The 20,694-nt window shown below is 30.2% G+C and overlaps 1 protein-coding gene across 1 annotated transcript; it reads right to left on the bottom strand.

Annotated features, from left to right (window-relative positions):
• Positions 1-2,207: 2,207 nt before the first annotated feature.
• Positions 2,208-5,167, bottom strand: LOC115974496 (paramyosin). Its single transcript, XM_031094889.1, has 6 exons — positions 5,070-5,167; positions 4,820-5,032; positions 4,574-4,685; positions 3,791-3,858; positions 3,146-3,712; positions 2,208-2,512 (listed from the first exon to the last, which is right to left on the bottom strand). The coding sequence occupies exons 2-6, from the start codon at positions 5,021-5,023 to the stop codon at positions 2,372-2,374; spliced, it is 1,092 nt and encodes a 363-aa protein (XP_030950749.1). The 5' UTR covers positions 5,024-5,032; positions 5,070-5,167; the 3' UTR covers positions 2,208-2,371.
• Positions 5,168-20,694: the final 15,527 nt, after the last annotated feature.

The raw sequence follows: 20,694 nt of genomic DNA, 5'->3' as shown, positions 1-20,694 counted from the left end.
GGCCATCGATCATTCGTCCTCGGCAAGAGACCTCCTCGGCACGGGCCCTAGGCCCAGATAGAGTTTGGGCCGGATTGTAAACTTCTCGAACCCACACCAAGCTTTTTCACTTTGTATACAATGCTCACCACTCGAACTAGGTGGTGGTTTCAATAAGCATAATATATAGTTATATACTGATTTATTTAATTATTAGTATAGATTTATAAAGAGGTTGAAAAATTTTAGTGGTAGCATTTACTATATATATATATATAAGATTTTTTTTTAATTAGTCCAAGATTGTCATGGTTAAAATAAAATAAAATAGAATGATCAATCTTGAATTCATTGGTTTGTGTACAACCCTTGTTACCAACCTAATTAAGTTCCAAACCTTCCACCAATCAAGGCTTAGATTTGAAGAAAATAAATTTAAAAAATGAAATAATAGAGAAGAAAAAAAAAGTAAGAATATATTCCTTCATTCTATATTCGTCTTTAAGAAAAAAAAAAATTAAAAGACAATGAAGCTGTATGTTGGGTATCAATTCCAACTCAGTGCGATGGGCATGTCCAAAAAGAAGGTCGGTTGGGGATGGAATCTAAACGCCAGAATTTATGCCAAAGCAAACAAAGAAACAACCTTTGCATCACTTCCACTATATTAATAAACCCCATTCTCACAATAAGAGAAGCAACAAGCTAGAGAAAAAGCTTTGAGTGAGTGAAAGAAAGAAAGAAAGATGGGCTGGTTTTTTAGGGAAAGAAGGGGATGGAAGCAAGGGTGGACAGAGCAAACACTAGCCTCTGTGTCTGCACCTCCTATGCCTCTACTTGCTATAGCTGGTATCATTGTTCTTTTAATGGTGCTTTCCTCTTACACAGGCTACAAGTCACAGATGCACAAAAACCTCATCAACTTTAAGATGTTCCTCTTCGTATTGCCTGTGCTGCTAATCTTTGTCATGCACTCGGTCACCAAATACGGAAGGATTGTAATTATTGCCCCAATTACAAAGACTCCTGTTGTTCATCAAGCTCAGAGCTTGCCTTGGCCCCTGGCTTTGTTGCTGGTTTTGCTTTTGGTTATGGTCTCTTACCAGCCTTATTTTCATTCCAAGTGGTGGCCACCAATTTGGGGGTCATACTACTAGTTCTAAGAGTGCATTGAATGGCCTAGAAAGTCAAAATGTGTTAATTGATTAGTTAAGATGTAAGAACCTATAATTTTATGGTGTTACTAGTTCTTGAAATTCTAGACGAGTAAAAGATTAGTTAGTGTTAATGGTCTGTCCCTTGTAATGATTGGTGAGAATATATAGTGATTGAAGTACTTTATTACAAACGATAAATCACATAATTTAGTTTTCTTTAAAGATAAATCATTGAGATATCTGTCTGATTTGGGGGACAAAGAAAGTAGTAAACTTTCCTATCGTTTATCCATGAAACCCCTTTTATAGCATGGAGTCAAGATTCAATTTGGGTCCCAGTCTTCATCACAAACTATGATGCAATGATGAAGTCTTGGAGCATAGCCTAGATACAATCAGCGCCATAACCCATGCAGGTTAAATGGAGTTGCTAATTTGCTAATGATTAATCAAAAGTAAAACATGCATTTCTCTGAGTGAATGCATAGATTGAGATTGAGTTGGGTCTCCATAGTCCACTATGTTAACATTGTTAAGAATATGAAAAATTAACTTTTGAGACAATCTCTAACACATGGGTCCCACAAGTGTGTGAGGCCCACCAAATGCAAGAAGACATTGCATAAGCCGGTCTCAAAAGAAACTATCTCCAAAGAATATGAGTCCCAAAAATCTTAACCGTTCTTCTAAAAAAGACTGCACTATTTATCATAATTTGTTAAAGTTGTCAACTGTGATTACTAAACAATCACTCGCATCAATTCATCACTTTTTCTCTACCATTCACAGTCAACTGCGGTAAAAGTTGTCCTAGACTCTCTCAAATCTAAAAGCACCACTTCAAACATATCAGGAGTCTAGAAACATGACCTAAGCCATAGCAGAAGAAAACTCCGTTTGGAGACCCAATTCTAGTACCAGATTGGGAAGCAGGACATGTCAGAAAAATACTCTTGTAATAGCAACTAACTGGGCGTTGCCACTAGAACAACATTTATAAAATCAGGAATTACTTATGGAAGTAGAAAGAATGACTAAATGAGATCAAAGAGAGAAAAAGAAGAAATAATATTAACAGATGAATCTACAATACGTTCATTAGAAGATATGAACAAAAAACTTTCCCTAGACTAAAGCTAAATTACATAGAAAGCAAAAGAATATAAGAATTACAACAGTAGCCACTAGTGAACCTCAACAAACACATACAAGTATGACTAGCTACCTTTTTCAGTTTAAAGCTGGGGAAATGGTGGTATATTTTCATTTGCACTTGTCTTCAGCTTGGGAACCTTGAAGTTGGATGAGAACAATTTTGGGAGCTCTGAAATGGGAGCAGAATAAACACCTTTCCTCTTTAAACCTCTGCTGCTTCCCTGGACAACAAAGAAAGAGGGGTTGGGGTATGGTAACTTTTCATGTTGTTTAAAAATAGGAAGAATAGAAATATCTTCTATTATTTCTGTGTGTATGCTTGCATGCATGTACATATGACATATTGAGCCTCATCCTATGGACAAATCACAAACATAAATGTCAATGAATTAGAGAAAAAGACAGGTACTCATCATACTTTAAAACAAAGATGAGTGACTGGGCACTGTAAAGTTTATAACTTTCTAAACAGATTATTTAACCTTTAAACTTTCTAAACAAATTATTTAAATTCAGAGATTGCAGTTTTTATTCAGGATATTACAAGGTATTGTCAAATTGCTTCACATATAATTTATTCTAAGTAGGAATTTGTATCATGCATCATAACCTTTTCTTGCTAGTGAGAGCTATTTAACTCAAACATTTTAACAAGATCTTCACGAGTAATCAATAAACAATGCTTTTTGTCAGCTCTAATCATGATTATCTATGACATTTGCAGTGAAAGGTTTCTGTGTCACATGAAGCAGATGAAAACATCATATTTCACTGGGCCAAGGATTATCCAGCAGTTGCAGCAAGATATACTAATTATAGCTACAATGTGGCAAGGAAAACTAATTCTTGAGTACCTTTTCAGTGTCCTTTGCAGAACCAGGGGCTTGTACAGCGGATGATTCCTTTTTGACAATAACATTACTTCTATCCCTGCTGCTGTTCTTGTCTCTCAAACAAGAAGGTCTTGCTCCTGCCGGACAACGATTTAACACAGGTGTGACTGGAGCAGTTCCTGACTTTTTTAACAACTCCAACTCCTTGGAGAGTCTTGAATTTTCTTCATTCAACTTACTTGAGTCAGCCTCCATCAACTTCACTTTGTCTTTTAATCTTGCAATTGTTTCGTCCTTTTCATCATTCAGTGACTGCAGTTGCTCCATGCTGGCAAGAAGCTTCTTTGCCTTCTCATTTGCTTGTTCAACTTCAGAATGCTCACTCTTTAATTTACTGGTGTAATCATTTTCCAGTATTTTATACTGATTCCATACAAAATTTTTCTCCGCCAACAGTGCAGATATCTCAGAACTCTTCTCTGAGGCAAGCTTCTCATATTCATGCTTTAACCTCCTTACTTCAGCTTCCAATTTCTTAGAATGCCGCTCTCCTCCCGGCATATCACTTCCTTTACCCAGAGAAAGATCCTGTGAAAATTGGAACCCCTTAACAACATTAAACAGAAAATACAAAATATATTTCAACAAAATTAAGGCAGAACATACCTTTGGGGATTTAAGAGAAACATAGTCAAGCAACGCTTTGAAATCTTCCAACTCGCTATCTGCATCTTCTGCAATAAAAGAAAAGGAAATGCACATGGAGCTTACTCAAGACAATAGACATAAATTTCAAACCCACAAACAGTATACTGCACAAAACCTGACATTTATCAAATTCACCACCTACCACACTGCAAATTAAAGAAGAAAGTCACTCCTAAAAATAAAAGATTCGCAAATCATTACATAAGGAGAGCAATAAATCCAAGAGTCTATGGAATAACACGTGCAAATGTGGTGGACACAACAGTATAAACTATGATTTAATTTTTGAAGTAAATTTACTCAGTGTTTTTATCAAACTTAAATTAAATACAATAGGCCTTGTGCCTATCATAACTTAGAATGAACCATTCTGTTTGTGTGTGTGGGTGTCTGTTCCATTCAATTCATGTAAAACCCATGTCAATTTAAGTAGGCACAGAAAGACAAAAAGCCAAAAAGTTATGTTTGTGTAAGTGTATATTGTTATTATTTTTCCATTCCAAGCCTAAATTAGTCAACTAAAATATATTAATGTTGCATTTTAATTGCTCAATAAACAAAGGAAGAGATAATAGAACTTTTTTTTTTTTGAGAAACGAAGAGATGATAGAACTGGTACATTCTAAACACAAATTTTATAATTATATTTGTCTGCCACAACAAGCCAGAAAATTTGTGCTTGTGTAATAAAGCAAGAAAACCCCATTAACATATAATAAGAAGAAGAAAAAAAATACTAACCTGATATCAATTTCTCAAGAAAAGCCTCTCTGTGCTTCAAACTCATAACCAGATTTGATTTAAGAATCTCGAGCGAGTGTGTTTTCTCTTGCATTACCAAATTCCCCTTCAACTACACAATAAATTACAAGAAAAACCTCAAATTTTGTATTTTTGGTCTCCCAAAACCCCAAACCCCAAATTTCGAAAACCCTAATTTCAAAAAAAAAAAAAAAATCAAATCTTGGACGAATTGAAATAAATTACCTGAAAAATATGATCTTCGTAGAGGCTAATATCGGAGACCCATCGTTCGTGTTGCATTTTGATACGATCTTCGAGGAATTTCCGATCGTTGACGAGGGTCACCAGCTGTGTTTGTTGGGTCTTCAACATTCGCACCAGACCGTTGAAAATCTTGTCCCATTTTTGCCTATCGGATGAGATTTCAGAGAGTTCTTTCGTAACCATTGTGAATCGCAGAATAAGAACAATAATAAAGAAGACGAAGAAGAAGGAGAAGAAGAAAGTTTGGATCTTTCAGAATTCAGAGGCGGAAAGCAAAATAGGACCGTTGTGATTTGAATTGAAAAGAAATCTAAAAGGGTTTGCAACGGTCAACTAGGGCGTACTTATAAGGAAAAAAAAGCCGACGCTCGCATATGATTTGTGGGCTTTTTTTTTGGGCCCATGATTTTTGTGAAATCTATACGACTTGTGGAACAAAAGGTGGGCCCACGGGTACGATTCTTTTTTTTGAGATAAGAGATAGACACGGGTACGATTCTAAAGAAATATATGTGGTGGGCTAGTGGCCTATTTTAGAAATTGAAAACAATTATATTTTACCGGGGTAAAAAATAAAATAAAATTCTAGAATTTTCGAAAGTAAAAAAAACTAGACCATGTTTAGTAACTGCTTTCATTTTTTATTTTCATTTTCTTGTTTTCAAGGGTAAAAGAAAAAAATAGGCCATGTTTAATAACTGTTTTTGTTTTCTATTTTCGTTTTCTTATTTTCAAGGGGAAAAAAACAATTTTTTTTTTCTATTTTTAAAATGAAAAACACGTTTGGTTAGTTGAAAAGAAAAACACATTTTTTAAAAACAAAATTCGGGAAATTTGTTTGGTAGTTGTTTTTGAAAAAGTTGAATTTTGTTTTGTTTGGTTAATTTTTTTTTAAAAAAATTATATTTATTCTAATTTAAAAACACATTTGTTCCAAAGTATTTAAAATCCTTACACCTAGAGGAATTATAAAATCATAAGATACAGCATTATATAGAATTTATGATGGAACACAAATAGAATTTATGATGAATCATTCAAATTACTAAATCAACATGATACTGCATTATCTATATGTTTATAGTGACTTCTTCATGCAATAAAATCATAGGATATAGCAAACAGGAAATGAGCAAGGGCCCCAGTAACAAACTGTGCTATATGCACAAGCTAACATGCTCCAGAAAACAAAGGCACATCAGATTGCATTACGTAAAATACATACCAATGATCTAGCAATTTCGTAATAATCCATAAACAAAGAAAAAAGAAAAAGACCCATACCTTTGAGTGATTGGGTCCCTAAAATTATAAAGCTCTTCAAAAAATCTGTTTTTTTTCCAGACCCGCACAGACCTACTACATCATGCACAAAAAAAAAAAGAAAAAAAAAAGAGAGTGAGATAATGAATAGAAAATGAATAGTAGAATTTGATGAAAAACAAATAGCAGTCATGAAGGACAATCTAGTGAAGACCAATCACTTACCTTACAAGTGGTTCTCTAAATTAAGGTTTTCTCTGTGAGGAAGATGGAGGCGCAAAGGTAGACTGAGGAAGTGGAGGCACAGAGGAAGATATAAGGGTTCATTAGATACGATTTAGGCACTAAATATTGAGTGAAAAAAATGGAAGTGCGGGAAAAGTTTTTGTCAATCATGTGTATCGAATCAATGTGCTAGTTCATTAATAGGCCGTGTAAACTAGCGTGTTTTCTAAGAAGAGTAAAATCTGAAAAATAAAAATAGCTCAAGACCTATTTTCAATTTCCTTCACAATATGAAAATTGGAAATAGTTTTTGATTTTTGCCTAAAATAAGTTACCAAACAAGTTTTTTGCCTTAGGAAACAGAAAATATTTGAAAACAAAAAATTGAAGAAAAAAACAGTTACCAAATATAGCCCTAGATCTTAAGGTTTTTAAAAAGTAACGATTAACAAATTAAGATAAGTTAAAGAAAAGTGAATTTGGTGGCTGGTATGATAGCTTCTTATATATTAATTATTCATTGTTATTATTTTATGGTAATTAAAGGCTCATTGTTAGAATTTACTTTTACATGAGAGATATGTTATATTGTTTAATTGATGCGCTGAGTTGGCTTTCCAAGTTTAAAAGGGTATCAGGGACGAAGGCAAATATTCCCCCCCCCCCCCCCCCTCCCAAATTTTTTAATAAAAAATATAGTATATATATTAGCAGTTCAATAAATTTATTGAACTGCTAATATATGTAATTTTAAAATTACATTTTGCCCCCCTTAACAATATCATTGATTATTTTTAAAGTAATGTTACATGCACAAACTTATCTGCAACATTTTTACAAACCGTTGAGGTACAAATTCTTATTGGTTCGCATTTGAGCCCATCACTTACATAATTTTTTTATTTACCAATAACCACTCACCATATTAGCAATTTGTAAAAAAATTTGTAATTCTAACATTTTTCTCATTTTAAAGGCCATTAAAAAATTTATTGATCTAAAATGTAAAACAAAATATACAAGCCCAAAAAATATAGCGTAATAACAAAAATTACCAATAGTAAAGTTAAAAATAATTAAGCCTAATTAATTAATTTTACTCAAAACAAACAACCAACCCTTTAGAAAGTTTAAATAAAAATAATTGTGTTTTTACCTGGCAGAAGACGCATGCATAAAAAATAAAAAATAAAAAAACCTTAGCAACTAAGAAGCAACAGAGCCAATTGTCATAACCCCCAACTTCAAATCCCGACTTTGTCCTTGAAGGATACTTTCTCAAAAAGTTTAATAGGGTATGTTTTTGTTTTATTGATTATGACGGCTGAATATTCCTTGAACTTTATACAGAAAGTGAGATAAAGTTTAAGTTTTTTCTTTTTTATTTTGGATAGGTTAAAGTTAAGTATTAAAATATCAATAAGTTTTGTTTGGTTAATTAGACACGATAAAGTTTGACAACAAACTTGGTTATATTCTAAAATTACAACTTCACTTAAAATTTATTTATTGGATATGAATTTTGATAAATCCACCATAGAATTATATTTTCTTCTTATATACTCTATGCTTGCAAAATTTTCAAGATACAAAATTAATAGTTATATTATCAATCAAATGTTTAAAATTCAAGTTTTTGTAGTCTAAAATTATGCATAAAAAATAAGTTTACATATCAGATAGTAATAAGTAATAACATCTAATTGGTATGTATTTGATATGTGTGTTAAAAACATAAAGAATATGTAATTCAATGGTTAGATTTTCAAAATATGTGGTCAGATTAATTTTGTTAGTAAGAGTTGTCACCTTAAACTACAAGCAAGTTAGCAGCCAAACTTTGTCCTCAATCATATTTATTTTCTCTATTTTATATGATTTTATTGAATGAATACCCGGTGTTTCTAATAAGGATAAAGTTTGGCTACAAAATTGGTTATAGCACAAGATTACAACTTCACGCAATGTATTTTTATTGGATATGGATTTTGACAAATTCACCATTATATTACATTTTCTTCTTATATCCTTTATACTTGCTAAATTTCTAGAAGATCAAAAATCAATAGCTATGTTATCAATTAGTTATTTAAATTGTAAGTTTTTGTAATCTAAATTATGCAGAAAAAGTAAGTTTATGGATCATATAGTAAATTACATCTAATTGACACAAAATATGATATATGTGTTAAGAGTATAAAGAACGCACATTTTAATAGTTAGATTTTTAAATTATGTAGCAATGTTAATTTTTTTTATGAGTAAAGTTGTAGTCTTAAGCTACAATCAATTTTGGAACAAAACTTTTTCCTTCTAATAATTCAAACCACACTCGTTCTAAACTTACTTCCCTATATATGTATTGAATGCATCTTATTATTCCATAATAGTGTGTTGTGATGACATCTATCTAATCTCTCATCACAACATTCCCATCTAACCAACTAAGCATGTAAATAAATCATGATGACTGCATTCATCGTGACATTTTTTTTTTTAAATGATAAATTTTGAAAGGGATATTGATCGTAAATCTGTAAAATAAAATAAATTGATCGTAATATTCTTTAAAATATTAAAAATGCCTTAAATGCATTCATCGTGACATGTTTTTTTTAGATGACATGTTTTACCGTGTGCATTCCATTGTAGTAAAAAAAAAAAAAAAAAAAAAAGTTAAAATGTTAAATTGACCCTCTAAGTTTCTTCAGATTTTATTTTAGTTTTTTAATTTTGTTTTCGTTCATTTCAATTCTCTAATTTTAAAGTTTATTCAATTAAAGTTTTTTTCATTAACTTTTGTTATATGCTTTAGTTATTTTTTCAATTTTTTTTTTCAAAAATTTTAAATTAAAAAATTCAATTAATGATTGAAAAATATTTTCCAGATTTTTTTTTTCAAAAAATTTTAACAAAAGTTGCAGAAATGCCTTAATTGAATAAATTTGAAATTTAGAGGACTAAAATGAACAAAAACAAAGCAAGATGACTGAAATGAAATATAAAGAAACTTAGAGCATTAGTTTTGTATTTTAGTCTAAAAATAATTTAAAAATAAAATAAAGTAATTGAGCATGGTCTCGAAACCATGTTATGAAATAGAATGTGATATTGATCATAATTTTTTTTAATACCTAACCCAAAAAAAAAAAACCCCATAGAGTCATTAGGATCACATACTTCACTAGTTTTTTACATAATCTTTATCCTTATTATTAAGAACAGTGAATTAGTCTTTTGGATTATATTTAATTTTTTTTTTTAGAGAAATTTAATTTATGGCGTCCTTTTCTAATAATCCAAGATATAAATAAATTTTTAGTGTAGGCAAGGATTAAACTTTAGATCTCTTATTCAACCATCAAAGACTTTACCAGTTGAGCTAACTGGAACCTACAGATTATATTTAATTTGTTTAGAAAGTTTACCAGTTGAGCTAATTGGAACCTACAGATTATATTTAATTTGTTTAGAAAGAAAACACAAATCTACTAAAAATGTTTTTTCCTATAAATAAAAAATAAGTCGAATAGTGCCAATGATGTTATTGTGGGGTTATTGTGTCTGACCAGCAAATTTTAGGTACAATGACACGAAATTAGCATTGAACTATTGAGAGACAAGGATCATATTTGAGAGAATAGTAAAGGATGAGACAATTTGACATTTTGGAGAAAGTTCAAATTTCTTTGATTTCTGTCAAGAACCTTGTTGAGGACAAATTTTCCACATCACATGACTTCATTTCATCGGCGACCCACACCACGTCAAAACTATCATGGATTTTGGGAAAAAATCTATTTTAAAGCCCAAAAGAGTCCATATTCACAAAAATGATGTCGAAACCCATGGTCCAAAACTCATGGCAATATAATCTCATCAAGGCCCATAGTTCGAGCTCATGGCACAACATCTCATTTTTGGCTCATGATCCAAGCTCATGAGTTTCATTGGGGGAATTTGGGAGTTGTGGTTTGGAGGGCCATCTTTACATAAAAATTAATGTTCATCATATAATATGAGTTTTAAAATATAATTATATCATTTCATATTAATTATATTATTATTTTCATATAAATCAATTCCAAGCATATGACTAAATATACATTAGTATCTCATATCTAACATTAAATGCTCTCTTTACTCTCCAAGATTTGGTTAAAATACAAAAAGACCATATTTACATTTCTAAGACTTCATCAAACATCAACCAACTAGTCTATTACTTACCAAAATTATATATGGACTAAACACATAATTTTTCAAAAGAGGAAATTTAGCCGAAAATACCAATAACAACTCCAGAGGAAGCTGCAACAGCTTCTGCACAAGTTGTAATAGCTCCAGCAGAAGTTGCAACAGCTCCAGCGGAAGCTGTAAACAGCTCTAGCAGAAGCTGTAGAAGCTCCAGCAGGTTGACACATGTCCTAAAATGATGTCATTTGCCCATTAATACCCAATCCCAGCAGCTAGATGTCATAAACAAGAGGATCTCATAAAGATTATCTTGTCATATTTAGCCAAACCATGACTTTAATGCCAAATATTTTTTCCTCCAAGCAAGGTGTCATTTGGATGACATCTTTTAGCTGTAACAGCTGTGATTGACAGCTGTTACAGCTATAACATCAGCCTTAAAGTCTCTAGCTTTTTTCTTTTGACTAAGAAACAAAGTCCCACCAATGAAACGACTTACTTTGCCAAAAATTTTTCCTTATTTGCTAATTTTCTCTTCAACTAAGTTCTGATTTAGTTACATACTTGGCTCTATATAAAGAGGACCAAGCTACAAATTAAAGGGGGCACCATCCATCCCTCTCTCATCTTGAATATTCTAAAATTTCATTCACCTTGCTGCACATACTTCTAAACTCCTCCATCTCCCTTACAAAGATATCTCTTCTTAGATAACACTATTACACTACACCTATCACATCACACCATTATCCGTTACCCATCTTTCCCACACTTCATTATGCTGAAACTTCATCATTTTTGCTACCCAAAACACATCTCCATCTCATTTTTTATTTCTCATACAAAATCTCCCTTCTTAGAAAGCAATATAACCCATAACACAAATAATCTCATGTATTTACTATATTTAACCTTTATATTATCTATATCACACTTCCATATGTTTTACAAACACATTCCTCACAAAATACCCATACACATTTCTCATATATCTTTAAACTCCATGTCTCACAAAGTATACATATACAAGATCCATGTCCAACAAAGTATCTACATATAATTTCTATACATATTACAAACACCATATCTCACATTATATATATATATATATATATATTATATATATATATATTTCTTACCATCTCCACACATCTTAAAACACATCAAGCACTCTTCCAAGAACACATTACAAAAGCCATTTCTCATAGAAGGCATATGAACATCAATATTAAGACCTTTCTCTTTAAAGGCACAAAGACTTCATATTAGAGTCATTCTCATTGAAGACATACATTTCTAATACTTATGAAATTAAAAGCCCTTCTTATGAAAGACAATATCACTCATGTTTGACTAAAAACTAAAAGAGCATTACATGGGAAAAATAATTTAAGTGCATGATTAAGGGGACAAACTTAACCAACCAATGCACATGACTGGATATGCTCTCTCTCCCTCTAGTTGCACCCATTTTTCCCTTTCAAACATGAAGTCACTATGAGAGGATTCACTTCACCATGTTACTGAAATGCTAAGTCCACTGATGTTGCAGCTGGAGCTGCAAAATATGAAAGTTGCTAAAATGCTAAGTCCACTGATGTTACGACTGGAGTTGCAAAATATGAAGATAAGTCATTATATTTTATCCTCAACTTTATATTATTAAGTATATTTTATTCATTACCATTTTACCGCCGGATGCAAGTTATTTTAATATCATCTCACTTTTTAATGAACATGATCTCACTAACACTTCCTTAATGAACATATATATTAATAAATCGATCTACCACCAACGCACATATATTATTTGGACATGAACCACCCTTGGACACATATTTTTTTTTGGAAATAAACTACCATCAGACATATATTATTTGGACATGGACCGTTACTAGACATACCTTATTATATTGAACATGAACCATGAATCGCAATTAGACATGGACTATTGAACTCATCCCATTGTTGGACATTTGACACCTAATTAATTATTTTCTAATATTGAACATCACTTAATATACATAATAATAACGTATCAACTCACCATTTAATCAAAGCTATCATGCTAAACATATTATTTATTTATTTCAACCATTATCATGATTCTAAGACTTTGGGTTTCATCTATTTTGTAGGCTTAAAAATACATCGGAAGCCATTGGTCTATGCGGCCCAATGTCAAGTTCTAGGTTGAACTCCCTAAAACAAATTCAGGCTTAGCAAAGTCACACTTCTAGCAAGAGACACATGGTTACGTGCAAAAACCGCCCCAAACAAACCTTGTAACTCAATTGATTTGTACTTTCTGGTATTTCGAACTGATACATTTAGGGTTTAGATCCCATTTCCCATTGTAACTATCATTTTTTTTATTAAAAAAAAATCTCATATTTTTCTAAAGGTGGGATTTGAGTGGACTTTTTAGGGAAAGCAATAAAGTCCATATCCCAAAGAAGTGACCAAGGGTTGGCCTCTAAGTTTTAACATGCCATCCTCGAGAATTTGAATGGTCACTTGAGTTTAATGTGTTTGTTTCGGCTGTAAAAGGAATACGGAAAATATTTTACACCACGAGGTTTGTTTGGATTGACCGGAAAATTCAGTCAAACGGAAAATGATTTCCATTGACCGTAAAATATCAATCCCTAAACTCTAGCATGACTCCCGGCCCAACCCTCACCATCGCTGCTGCCTCAAGCTCGAAGCCGTTGCCGTCGTTTTTCAGACTCAAGGAAACTCTTTCTCTTCTCTCTTCCTTTTCGATCTCCGATCTACAAACCGATCTCGTTGCTGTCGCCTCCTTCAAACCCACCTGCCGATCTCATCGCTATCAGACCCACCCACTGATTTGTGGTCCTTTACCTCTCTTTTTCTCTCAATCTCTCTCTCTCTCTCTCTCTCTCTCTCTCTCTCTCTCTCTCTCTTTCTCACAATTGATGCTTATTTTTTAGAAAGATTGAATTTTTTTTTGTTATGTTTTTTGTTGATTTGGTTTATATATTTGGATTTCCTATTATAATATTTGTTTGGAGGCTGAGAAAATGTGAGAGAATGTGTTTTCTAGAGGATTTTCAGGAACACAGCTAAACACCTTAAAATATTTTCCAAAGCATTTTTTGTGATGAGACCAAACACTTGAAAATATTGTCATTTCTGAAAAATATTTTCACTTAAAAATATTTTACATTTTGAAATTATTTTACATTGAGCCAAACACAGCCTAAATTGGTAGTTTTCCATATGGCATTTCTAAAAATACCTTTCACCCGTTTTTCTCATCAATCCATTTTTTTTTTAATAATCATAATTATTTTGGGCAAATGATTTATGATTTTAACTCATGACTCATGACTCATGAAACTTGCATAAAGAAAAAAAAACAAAGGTGAAATTTTAAGAAAATAAGTAATTTATTCGTATTATTTTGGATATATATATATATATATATATAAAAGAGAAATATTAACAAATAAGGAGTAAGGGCTAAACTTGACATGGTATAAAAATAAACTGCACAAAGCTGACTTTATAAGGATGAAAAAGTCAGGATCTTTCAAAAAATGAATTCCTATTCGAAGAGTGCATAATCGCATGAAAAAACTCACATTAACCCGCCAATTTAGGATCTAGTTCAAAATTTTCCTTGATATCGGGAAGAAATTGGAATATAATAATATCTATTCATATACAAAAGAAAAGGCTGTCTATTGACCAGTTAGATTCATAAATTTCTTGATAATTAATATTTATAGATTCTAATAAAAAATTGTCTAAAGATTTGAAAAATTAAAAATGCATGGGTTGTGAGTCAAGCCACACACGAATCATGCAATCGCGTGACAATCTTGCTAGCGTCCTATAAAAAATAAATAAAGAATCTTGCTAGCGCACGGAGAACTTTTCTTTTTTGATAAACACAGAGAACTTTTCAAGTTACCAATTAACAATATTAATTGGTAATATAATAGATTTGACCTGACGGGCGGCAAAAATATAATATTATATTATTGACAATATTAATTGGTAATGTTTCAAAAAAAAAAAATATTAATTGGTAATTCCACCCGAAAAAATTACAGAACTTTTCTGAGGAAGTTTTGCAGTACATTGATAAACAATGAAAAACAGGATTAAGTGCCCTCCCATTGATTCTCAGCTTCCCTCAAATTTTTATGATGTAAGACATGTATTATTTAAAAATCAAATTAAAAAAATAAGGGCGGGATGTCCCATGACATTTACAAGGAAGGTTATGGGCCCAATTCAGGTGAAAAAATTATTTGGTATTTTTAGAATTAAGTGACGTGCATAATATTTGTTCTTTTCACATGAATTATTATAAGTTTAACTAATTAAATTTATGGTGAGATATATCATTCATACATGACCGAGGGGGGAAATATTATATTATTGTACTTTCTTTAGGATTATTTGTATATATTAAGAGAATTCAGAAAGTTAGTTATTATTCAGTTCAACAGAAAGTTAGTTATTGCATTTTTTTTTCTGTCAAAAATACCCCTAAATGAATTAACCAATAACTTAAAAATGAGGTTAAAATAGTAAATTGGCAAAAGAAAGTTAGTTATTACTTTTTTTACTGTAAAAAATACCCCTACTTAAAACTTAAAAATGGGGTTAAAATAGTAAATTGACAAAAATAATAAATTCCTACTTCTACGTTGAAATGCCTTCCTGCTTCTAATAAACTCCTACTTTTACGTCAATTTAAATTCCTACTTCTACTCTCTAACTCCCTACAAAATAAAATCAATCTTTTGTTATTTTTAAAACTCCTAAAATCTACAAAACTCACCCCAAGTATTTTTTAAAATTTTTTTTTTTTGTGATTGGAAAAAGTAGAAATCCCAAATTATAATAAATGCAAATTATATTGAGAGAGAGAGAGAGAGAGAGAGAGTTACAGTACTATGTTCTTTTTTTTTTTGCTAAAAACAGTACTATGTTCTTAACACACAAGACAAATTTTGTTCTAATAAAATGTTGTTAATCATGCCATCTATCAAATATTTAAATTTCAAGTCTTTTGTATTCTAAAATAATGCATCACAGTAAAAAAAATGCATGGAAAATGATTTATGGATCAAATATTAAACAACATTTAATTGACGTGAAATTTGGCATGAGTGTTAAGAGTATAAAGAATATGTAATCTAATAAAAATTTATTAGTGGTGTAATATTATTTAAAGTTATACTAGGTGTCACTTGAACATAACTCTCATATTATATCTATATATATATATATATATATAAATTTTCAAAATCTACACACACACACATATTAATAGCCAAAATTGAGAGAAAATCCAATAAAATTCTAAATTGAAGTCTAATCTTGTGTCACGTGTCTCATCTAATTTTTAAATTTGTGTGTCAAGTGAATTATTAGGTGCAAAAATCAAAGAGTCTAAATTCAATTAGATTCTAAATTATATATATATATAGCCAAATCTGAGAGAAAATCGAGTGTAATTTTGCGCTACGTGTCTCATCTAATTTTTAAATTTGTGTGTCAAGTGAATTATTAGGTGCAAAAATCAAAGAGTTTAAATTCAATTAGATTCTAAATTGAATTTTAATTGAAGTTCAATTTTGTGTTATGTGTTCCATCTAATTTTTTAATTTTTGTGTTAAGTGAATTATTGGGTGTAAAAACCGAAAAGTGTAGATCCAATTAGATTCTAAATCATATATATAATCGTGATTGGTTTTAAATGTACCCGTGCATATGCACGGGGTTACACACTAGTTTATATTTAAAGTTAAAGCTCTAAGAAAATTCGATTAGATTCCAATTTAGTGCCACGTGTCCTATTTAATTTTTTGTACCAAATAAGTTATTAGTGCAAAATCCGAGGAGTTTATATAAAAAAAACTATACGAATACTATCAGTAGCAACTCCAGGATTTCTTTTTGGGGGTCATTAAGAAATTTAAATCAAACAAAATTTAATAAAAAGAAAACTTGAATATTGAGTTATTAACAAAAAAAAAAAAAAAAAAAAAATCACACCCAAGCACATGTCATTTTATTATTTCCTTCTACAAGTTTTTATAATTTGAAATCATTATGAGTTTACGTTATTTATTGTCAACTTGGGTAGGTGTAACCATTTTATTTTGTTAAGTTAATATAACATTTTTATTTTTATTTTTATTTTTATGCAATTTTCATTATCTATTTATTATTTTTTTTATAAAAATATTTTAATCTGAATGACAAAACTCAACCCAACATGCATTATATTAATTATTGACCCAAAGAGCCACACCCATTCATACATATATAAATAATACATCATGTATTTACTTAACTAATCAAATGCTTGAATAATCACTAATTTTACTATTTTTTTTTAAATCAATAACTTTATGACAAAATGTTATTATAACATGATAACAATACACACATATGTAACAAACCCTCTATATTTCTTAATTATTAAATCATATAAAGTTATATTATATTTATACTATACACACACATTCACACAAATTACATTATAGCGAAAATAAATAAATAAATAAATAATTAAATAATGTACATAATCAGTATCAGACACACATATTCACATAAATAATATATAAATTTATAATAAAAAGAGATACACTTACAACTCAGAAACACTTACTCTTTACTCTTTAAGTCGGAGATACCGATAGTCAAATAGAGAAGAGATTCATAAGAGAGAGAGATATGTGATTTATGTTGTTAGTTAGTTTTGGAATGGATTGATTTGTATTATTGTTTAATTTTTTTGGACTAGACTGATCTATGTTAGAGTGTGCAAAAATATATTTAAAAGTAAATTAAACTAAGAAAATAATATTTTATGTGTATAAATTTTCTTTTAATCAATTCAAGGGGTTCATTAAGTAACGCGGCCCCTTAATACTATGCAAAACCCAAAAAGTTGATGTCAAAAACTATATAAATGCTGCAATGGAGAAACTAGATTGTCACAAAAGCTAAACTCTTTGAATTCTCTCTCTCTAATGGAAACCATGAAATTGTTGACGAAGTTTTAGAGCAAAAAATCAAAGCAAGTAATGTCTCTCTCTCTCTCTCTCTCTAAGTAAATAGCTCTTTATGTTCAATTATTGTCTCTGGATTTGTTTGTTTGTTTCCTTCATTTTTATTTTATTTTATTTATCATTCTCACTAAGGTTCATATCTCTCTCTCTCCCTCTCACCAAATTTCCCATTTAGTTTTGATTCCCTTATTTGGAATACAAATGGGGTTGTGTCAACTTCAATAGTTTAATTTTTATTGATTTTCATTAATTTTTATCAACATTGTTTAATGTTCATGTGTATAAACACAGGTTACAAGCTAGTTTTTTATAATGATAAATTGTAATAAATGTAACATCACTTTACATTTTTTTTTTCCACTGAGAATGACATCAATTTACATGGATTTACTAATAATAATACTTTTATTATTCCCTGATCAAAGCACACTACCTTAAAGTTGTGAAAAAGAATTACAAAATTTTTGTATAACCAGTGCAATATGCACATGAAAATTTGACAATATTATATTTGTTTACTTAATAAGAATTAATAAATAAAAAGTGAAATAAAAGAATTTGTAAAAGAAAGGAATTATCTAATTTAATTATAGTTTTTTTGAGAAGATAATTTAATTAGAATTTGTTTAGAAAGTGTGTAGTCTAGTTTAAACTAACACAGTTTAACATTATTTGTAACTTTAAATATCAAAATTAAAAATATATACTTATAATAATAATGTGAAAATATGTGAAATTTAAAATGCATAAGTACTTGTGGGGTGGAGGGCGGGGGCAAGGGCCGAGGTTCAAATCTCCAGGAGGAAACTTCACACACATATACACTTAGATTAAGTTAAAGTAGAATTTCTATCTTGTATAAAAAAATGCATATATATATATATATATATATTATGAATCTTATCCAATTAATCACATAGCACAAAAAGAGAGAGTTAAAAACATTCATTTTATGCTATGAGTATTGTAGTTTAACTAGTTGGCACCATGGACAGCACCATGTACAGTTCAAGGGATTCAAATGAACCTCCTGAGCTGGAAATTTTTTTTATATATAATTTTTTTATTTGACCCTTCTAAAATAAAATTTAGACCACTTTGACCTTTTTTTTTTTTTTTTTTTTAAACCCACTTGAAATAAGCTTAAATATGATATTCTTAACAATATTTTGGTCTTTTTAAACACAAAAAAAAAGCCCAACAACAAACCAATTTTATCTAAAATATGGGGGAAATAGTAAGTCCAACAACAATTTTTTTTTTTTCATCTTAGATCTCCAAAAAAAAAAAAAAAACCATTTATATCTTAACAAAATTGAAATGAACTAATGGAAAATTCATAGTTTACATTGCACTAACAATGTAAGATTTACATTTTTTTCCAAACAAATGTGTACAATATTGTAAATTTTTTGCAAATGTGTATAGTATAATTATCTATAATGTAAATCTTACATTGATTCTAGACAAATGTGAATAGTATAATTGTCAACAATATTAATCTTACATTGATACTATAATGTAAACATATAATTGTCCTAAACAAATAGATATGTTAATAATTAGTATGTTAATTGTATTAATCAGTAATAATTAAAATTCACTTAACAAAAACAATACTTAATATGTTCATTGTATTAAAAAAAAAAATGTCTAATGAACCTATAGTTTATTTTTTATTCTATTGCTAGTACATACTATAGACAAATTTGTAATAAGGAAACCATACAGACTGTAAGATTCATCTCTTACCCAAGATGTATCTTCTTATTGACCCCCTTAGAAAAAAAACCCTAGAGCTACCACTGGTTGGCACATTCTAGTGTTTCCAAAACACTTGAGTTCAAATGTCCCATTCCCATCGTAATTATTAAAATATAAATTAGACTTATTAATATTATTCCTTCTAGAAATAGGGTTGTAAACGAACTGAACTTTGCAGAGTAGTGCATGTTCAAGCTTGACTTGTTAGTAAAAGTTAAAAACTCAAGCTTGGCTCAAGCTTGAAATAAGCCTAAAATAATGTTTGAGCTTGAGCTCATGGGAAAAGAAAAAAGTTCAAGCTTAATATCAAGATCAAGCTTTTGAGCTTGAGATCCAACAAAATTATATTATCAAATGCTTAGATCTCCAAAAATCAAGTAAACAAAAATAAGAAAAATAATATACTCATTTTATCATGCTTCTAGTCTCACCTCTGATTAGCCATTATTCAAATTACAATTTTATATAATTAAATCCATCAATTCATCATTTCTTGTTTGTAGCTTCAAAAATTGTTTAAAATATAATTTTTACATTCACATTAGATGATGAAGAACTATAAAAAGACTTGTTTGTAACTATTGTGAATCAGAAATGAATAACATATTTTATAACTTTACATTAGATGATGAATGAAAGGACCATATGTGGCCCACTTATAAATAAAAAAAGAATGCAACTAAAGTCCAAAGTGGTGCTTGGTTAATTTAAAGGAAAGTAAAAAAAAAATTAAGATATGTGTAATGAGTTTATTTAGCAAATGCATATCAAGTCTATAAATGAGTATATACTCTACTTGTTTTGTATCGAGTCTTATAGCTAACAAACTTGTTCATAGAAACAAAATTTTTAGCTTAGGCTTGGTTTGTTTATTAAACAAATCTAAAACTAAGGTTCAAACTTGACTTCTTTATAAATAAACAAACATGAACGAGTTGTTTATGAATGACATGATTCATTTATTGAGCCAAACCCAAGTTATTTATGAACGACATAGTTCATTTACATTAATCTAGAAATAGAGAGTTGACTGGAACAAACTCCTTGGAAAATAGCCACGTGTCATCTAGAGGTCTGGTAGACCGTACAGTGCTTTCCAAATTAAACAAGTACGAGTACTACATGGTACATGCCACCGAACTGGCCTACTTTCACACCATCATCGGATATTCCAAGATCAAGATGACCACCTTGTCAGTCGACACCTAGTCCCATACGATACTACAACTTTACCGCTTTAATCAGTTTGGTCACATTTTCTAACAGGCAAAATCCGGTTGTTTCTAATTGGCAATATATACATATTAATTATAGTATTAATATTAATCACATATAAAGTGCACA

This window comes from Quercus lobata, chromosome 2 (genome assembly GCF_001633185.2).
Source record: "Quercus lobata isolate SW786 chromosome 2, ValleyOak3.0 Primary Assembly, whole genome shotgun sequence".
NCBI classification, from domain to species: domain Eukaryota; kingdom Viridiplantae; phylum Streptophyta; class Magnoliopsida; order Fagales; family Fagaceae; genus Quercus; species Quercus lobata.
This window is presented reverse-complemented; position numbering and strand designations above follow the sequence as displayed.

Coding starts and splice junctions, on each gene's coding strand:
- LOC115974496 (XM_031094889.1), bottom strand. CDS start 5,023: ATGGTTACGAAAGAACTCTCTGAAATCTCATCCGATAGGCAAAAATGG. Junction 3,859..4,573: donor TCTTGAGAAATTGATATCAG/GTTAGTATTTTT, acceptor CTTTTATTGCAG/AAGATGCAGATAGCGAGTTG. Junction 2,513..3,145: donor CTGCAAAGGACACTGAAAAG/GTACTCAAGAAT, acceptor TTTGTTGTCCAG/GGAAGCAGCAGAGGTTTAAA.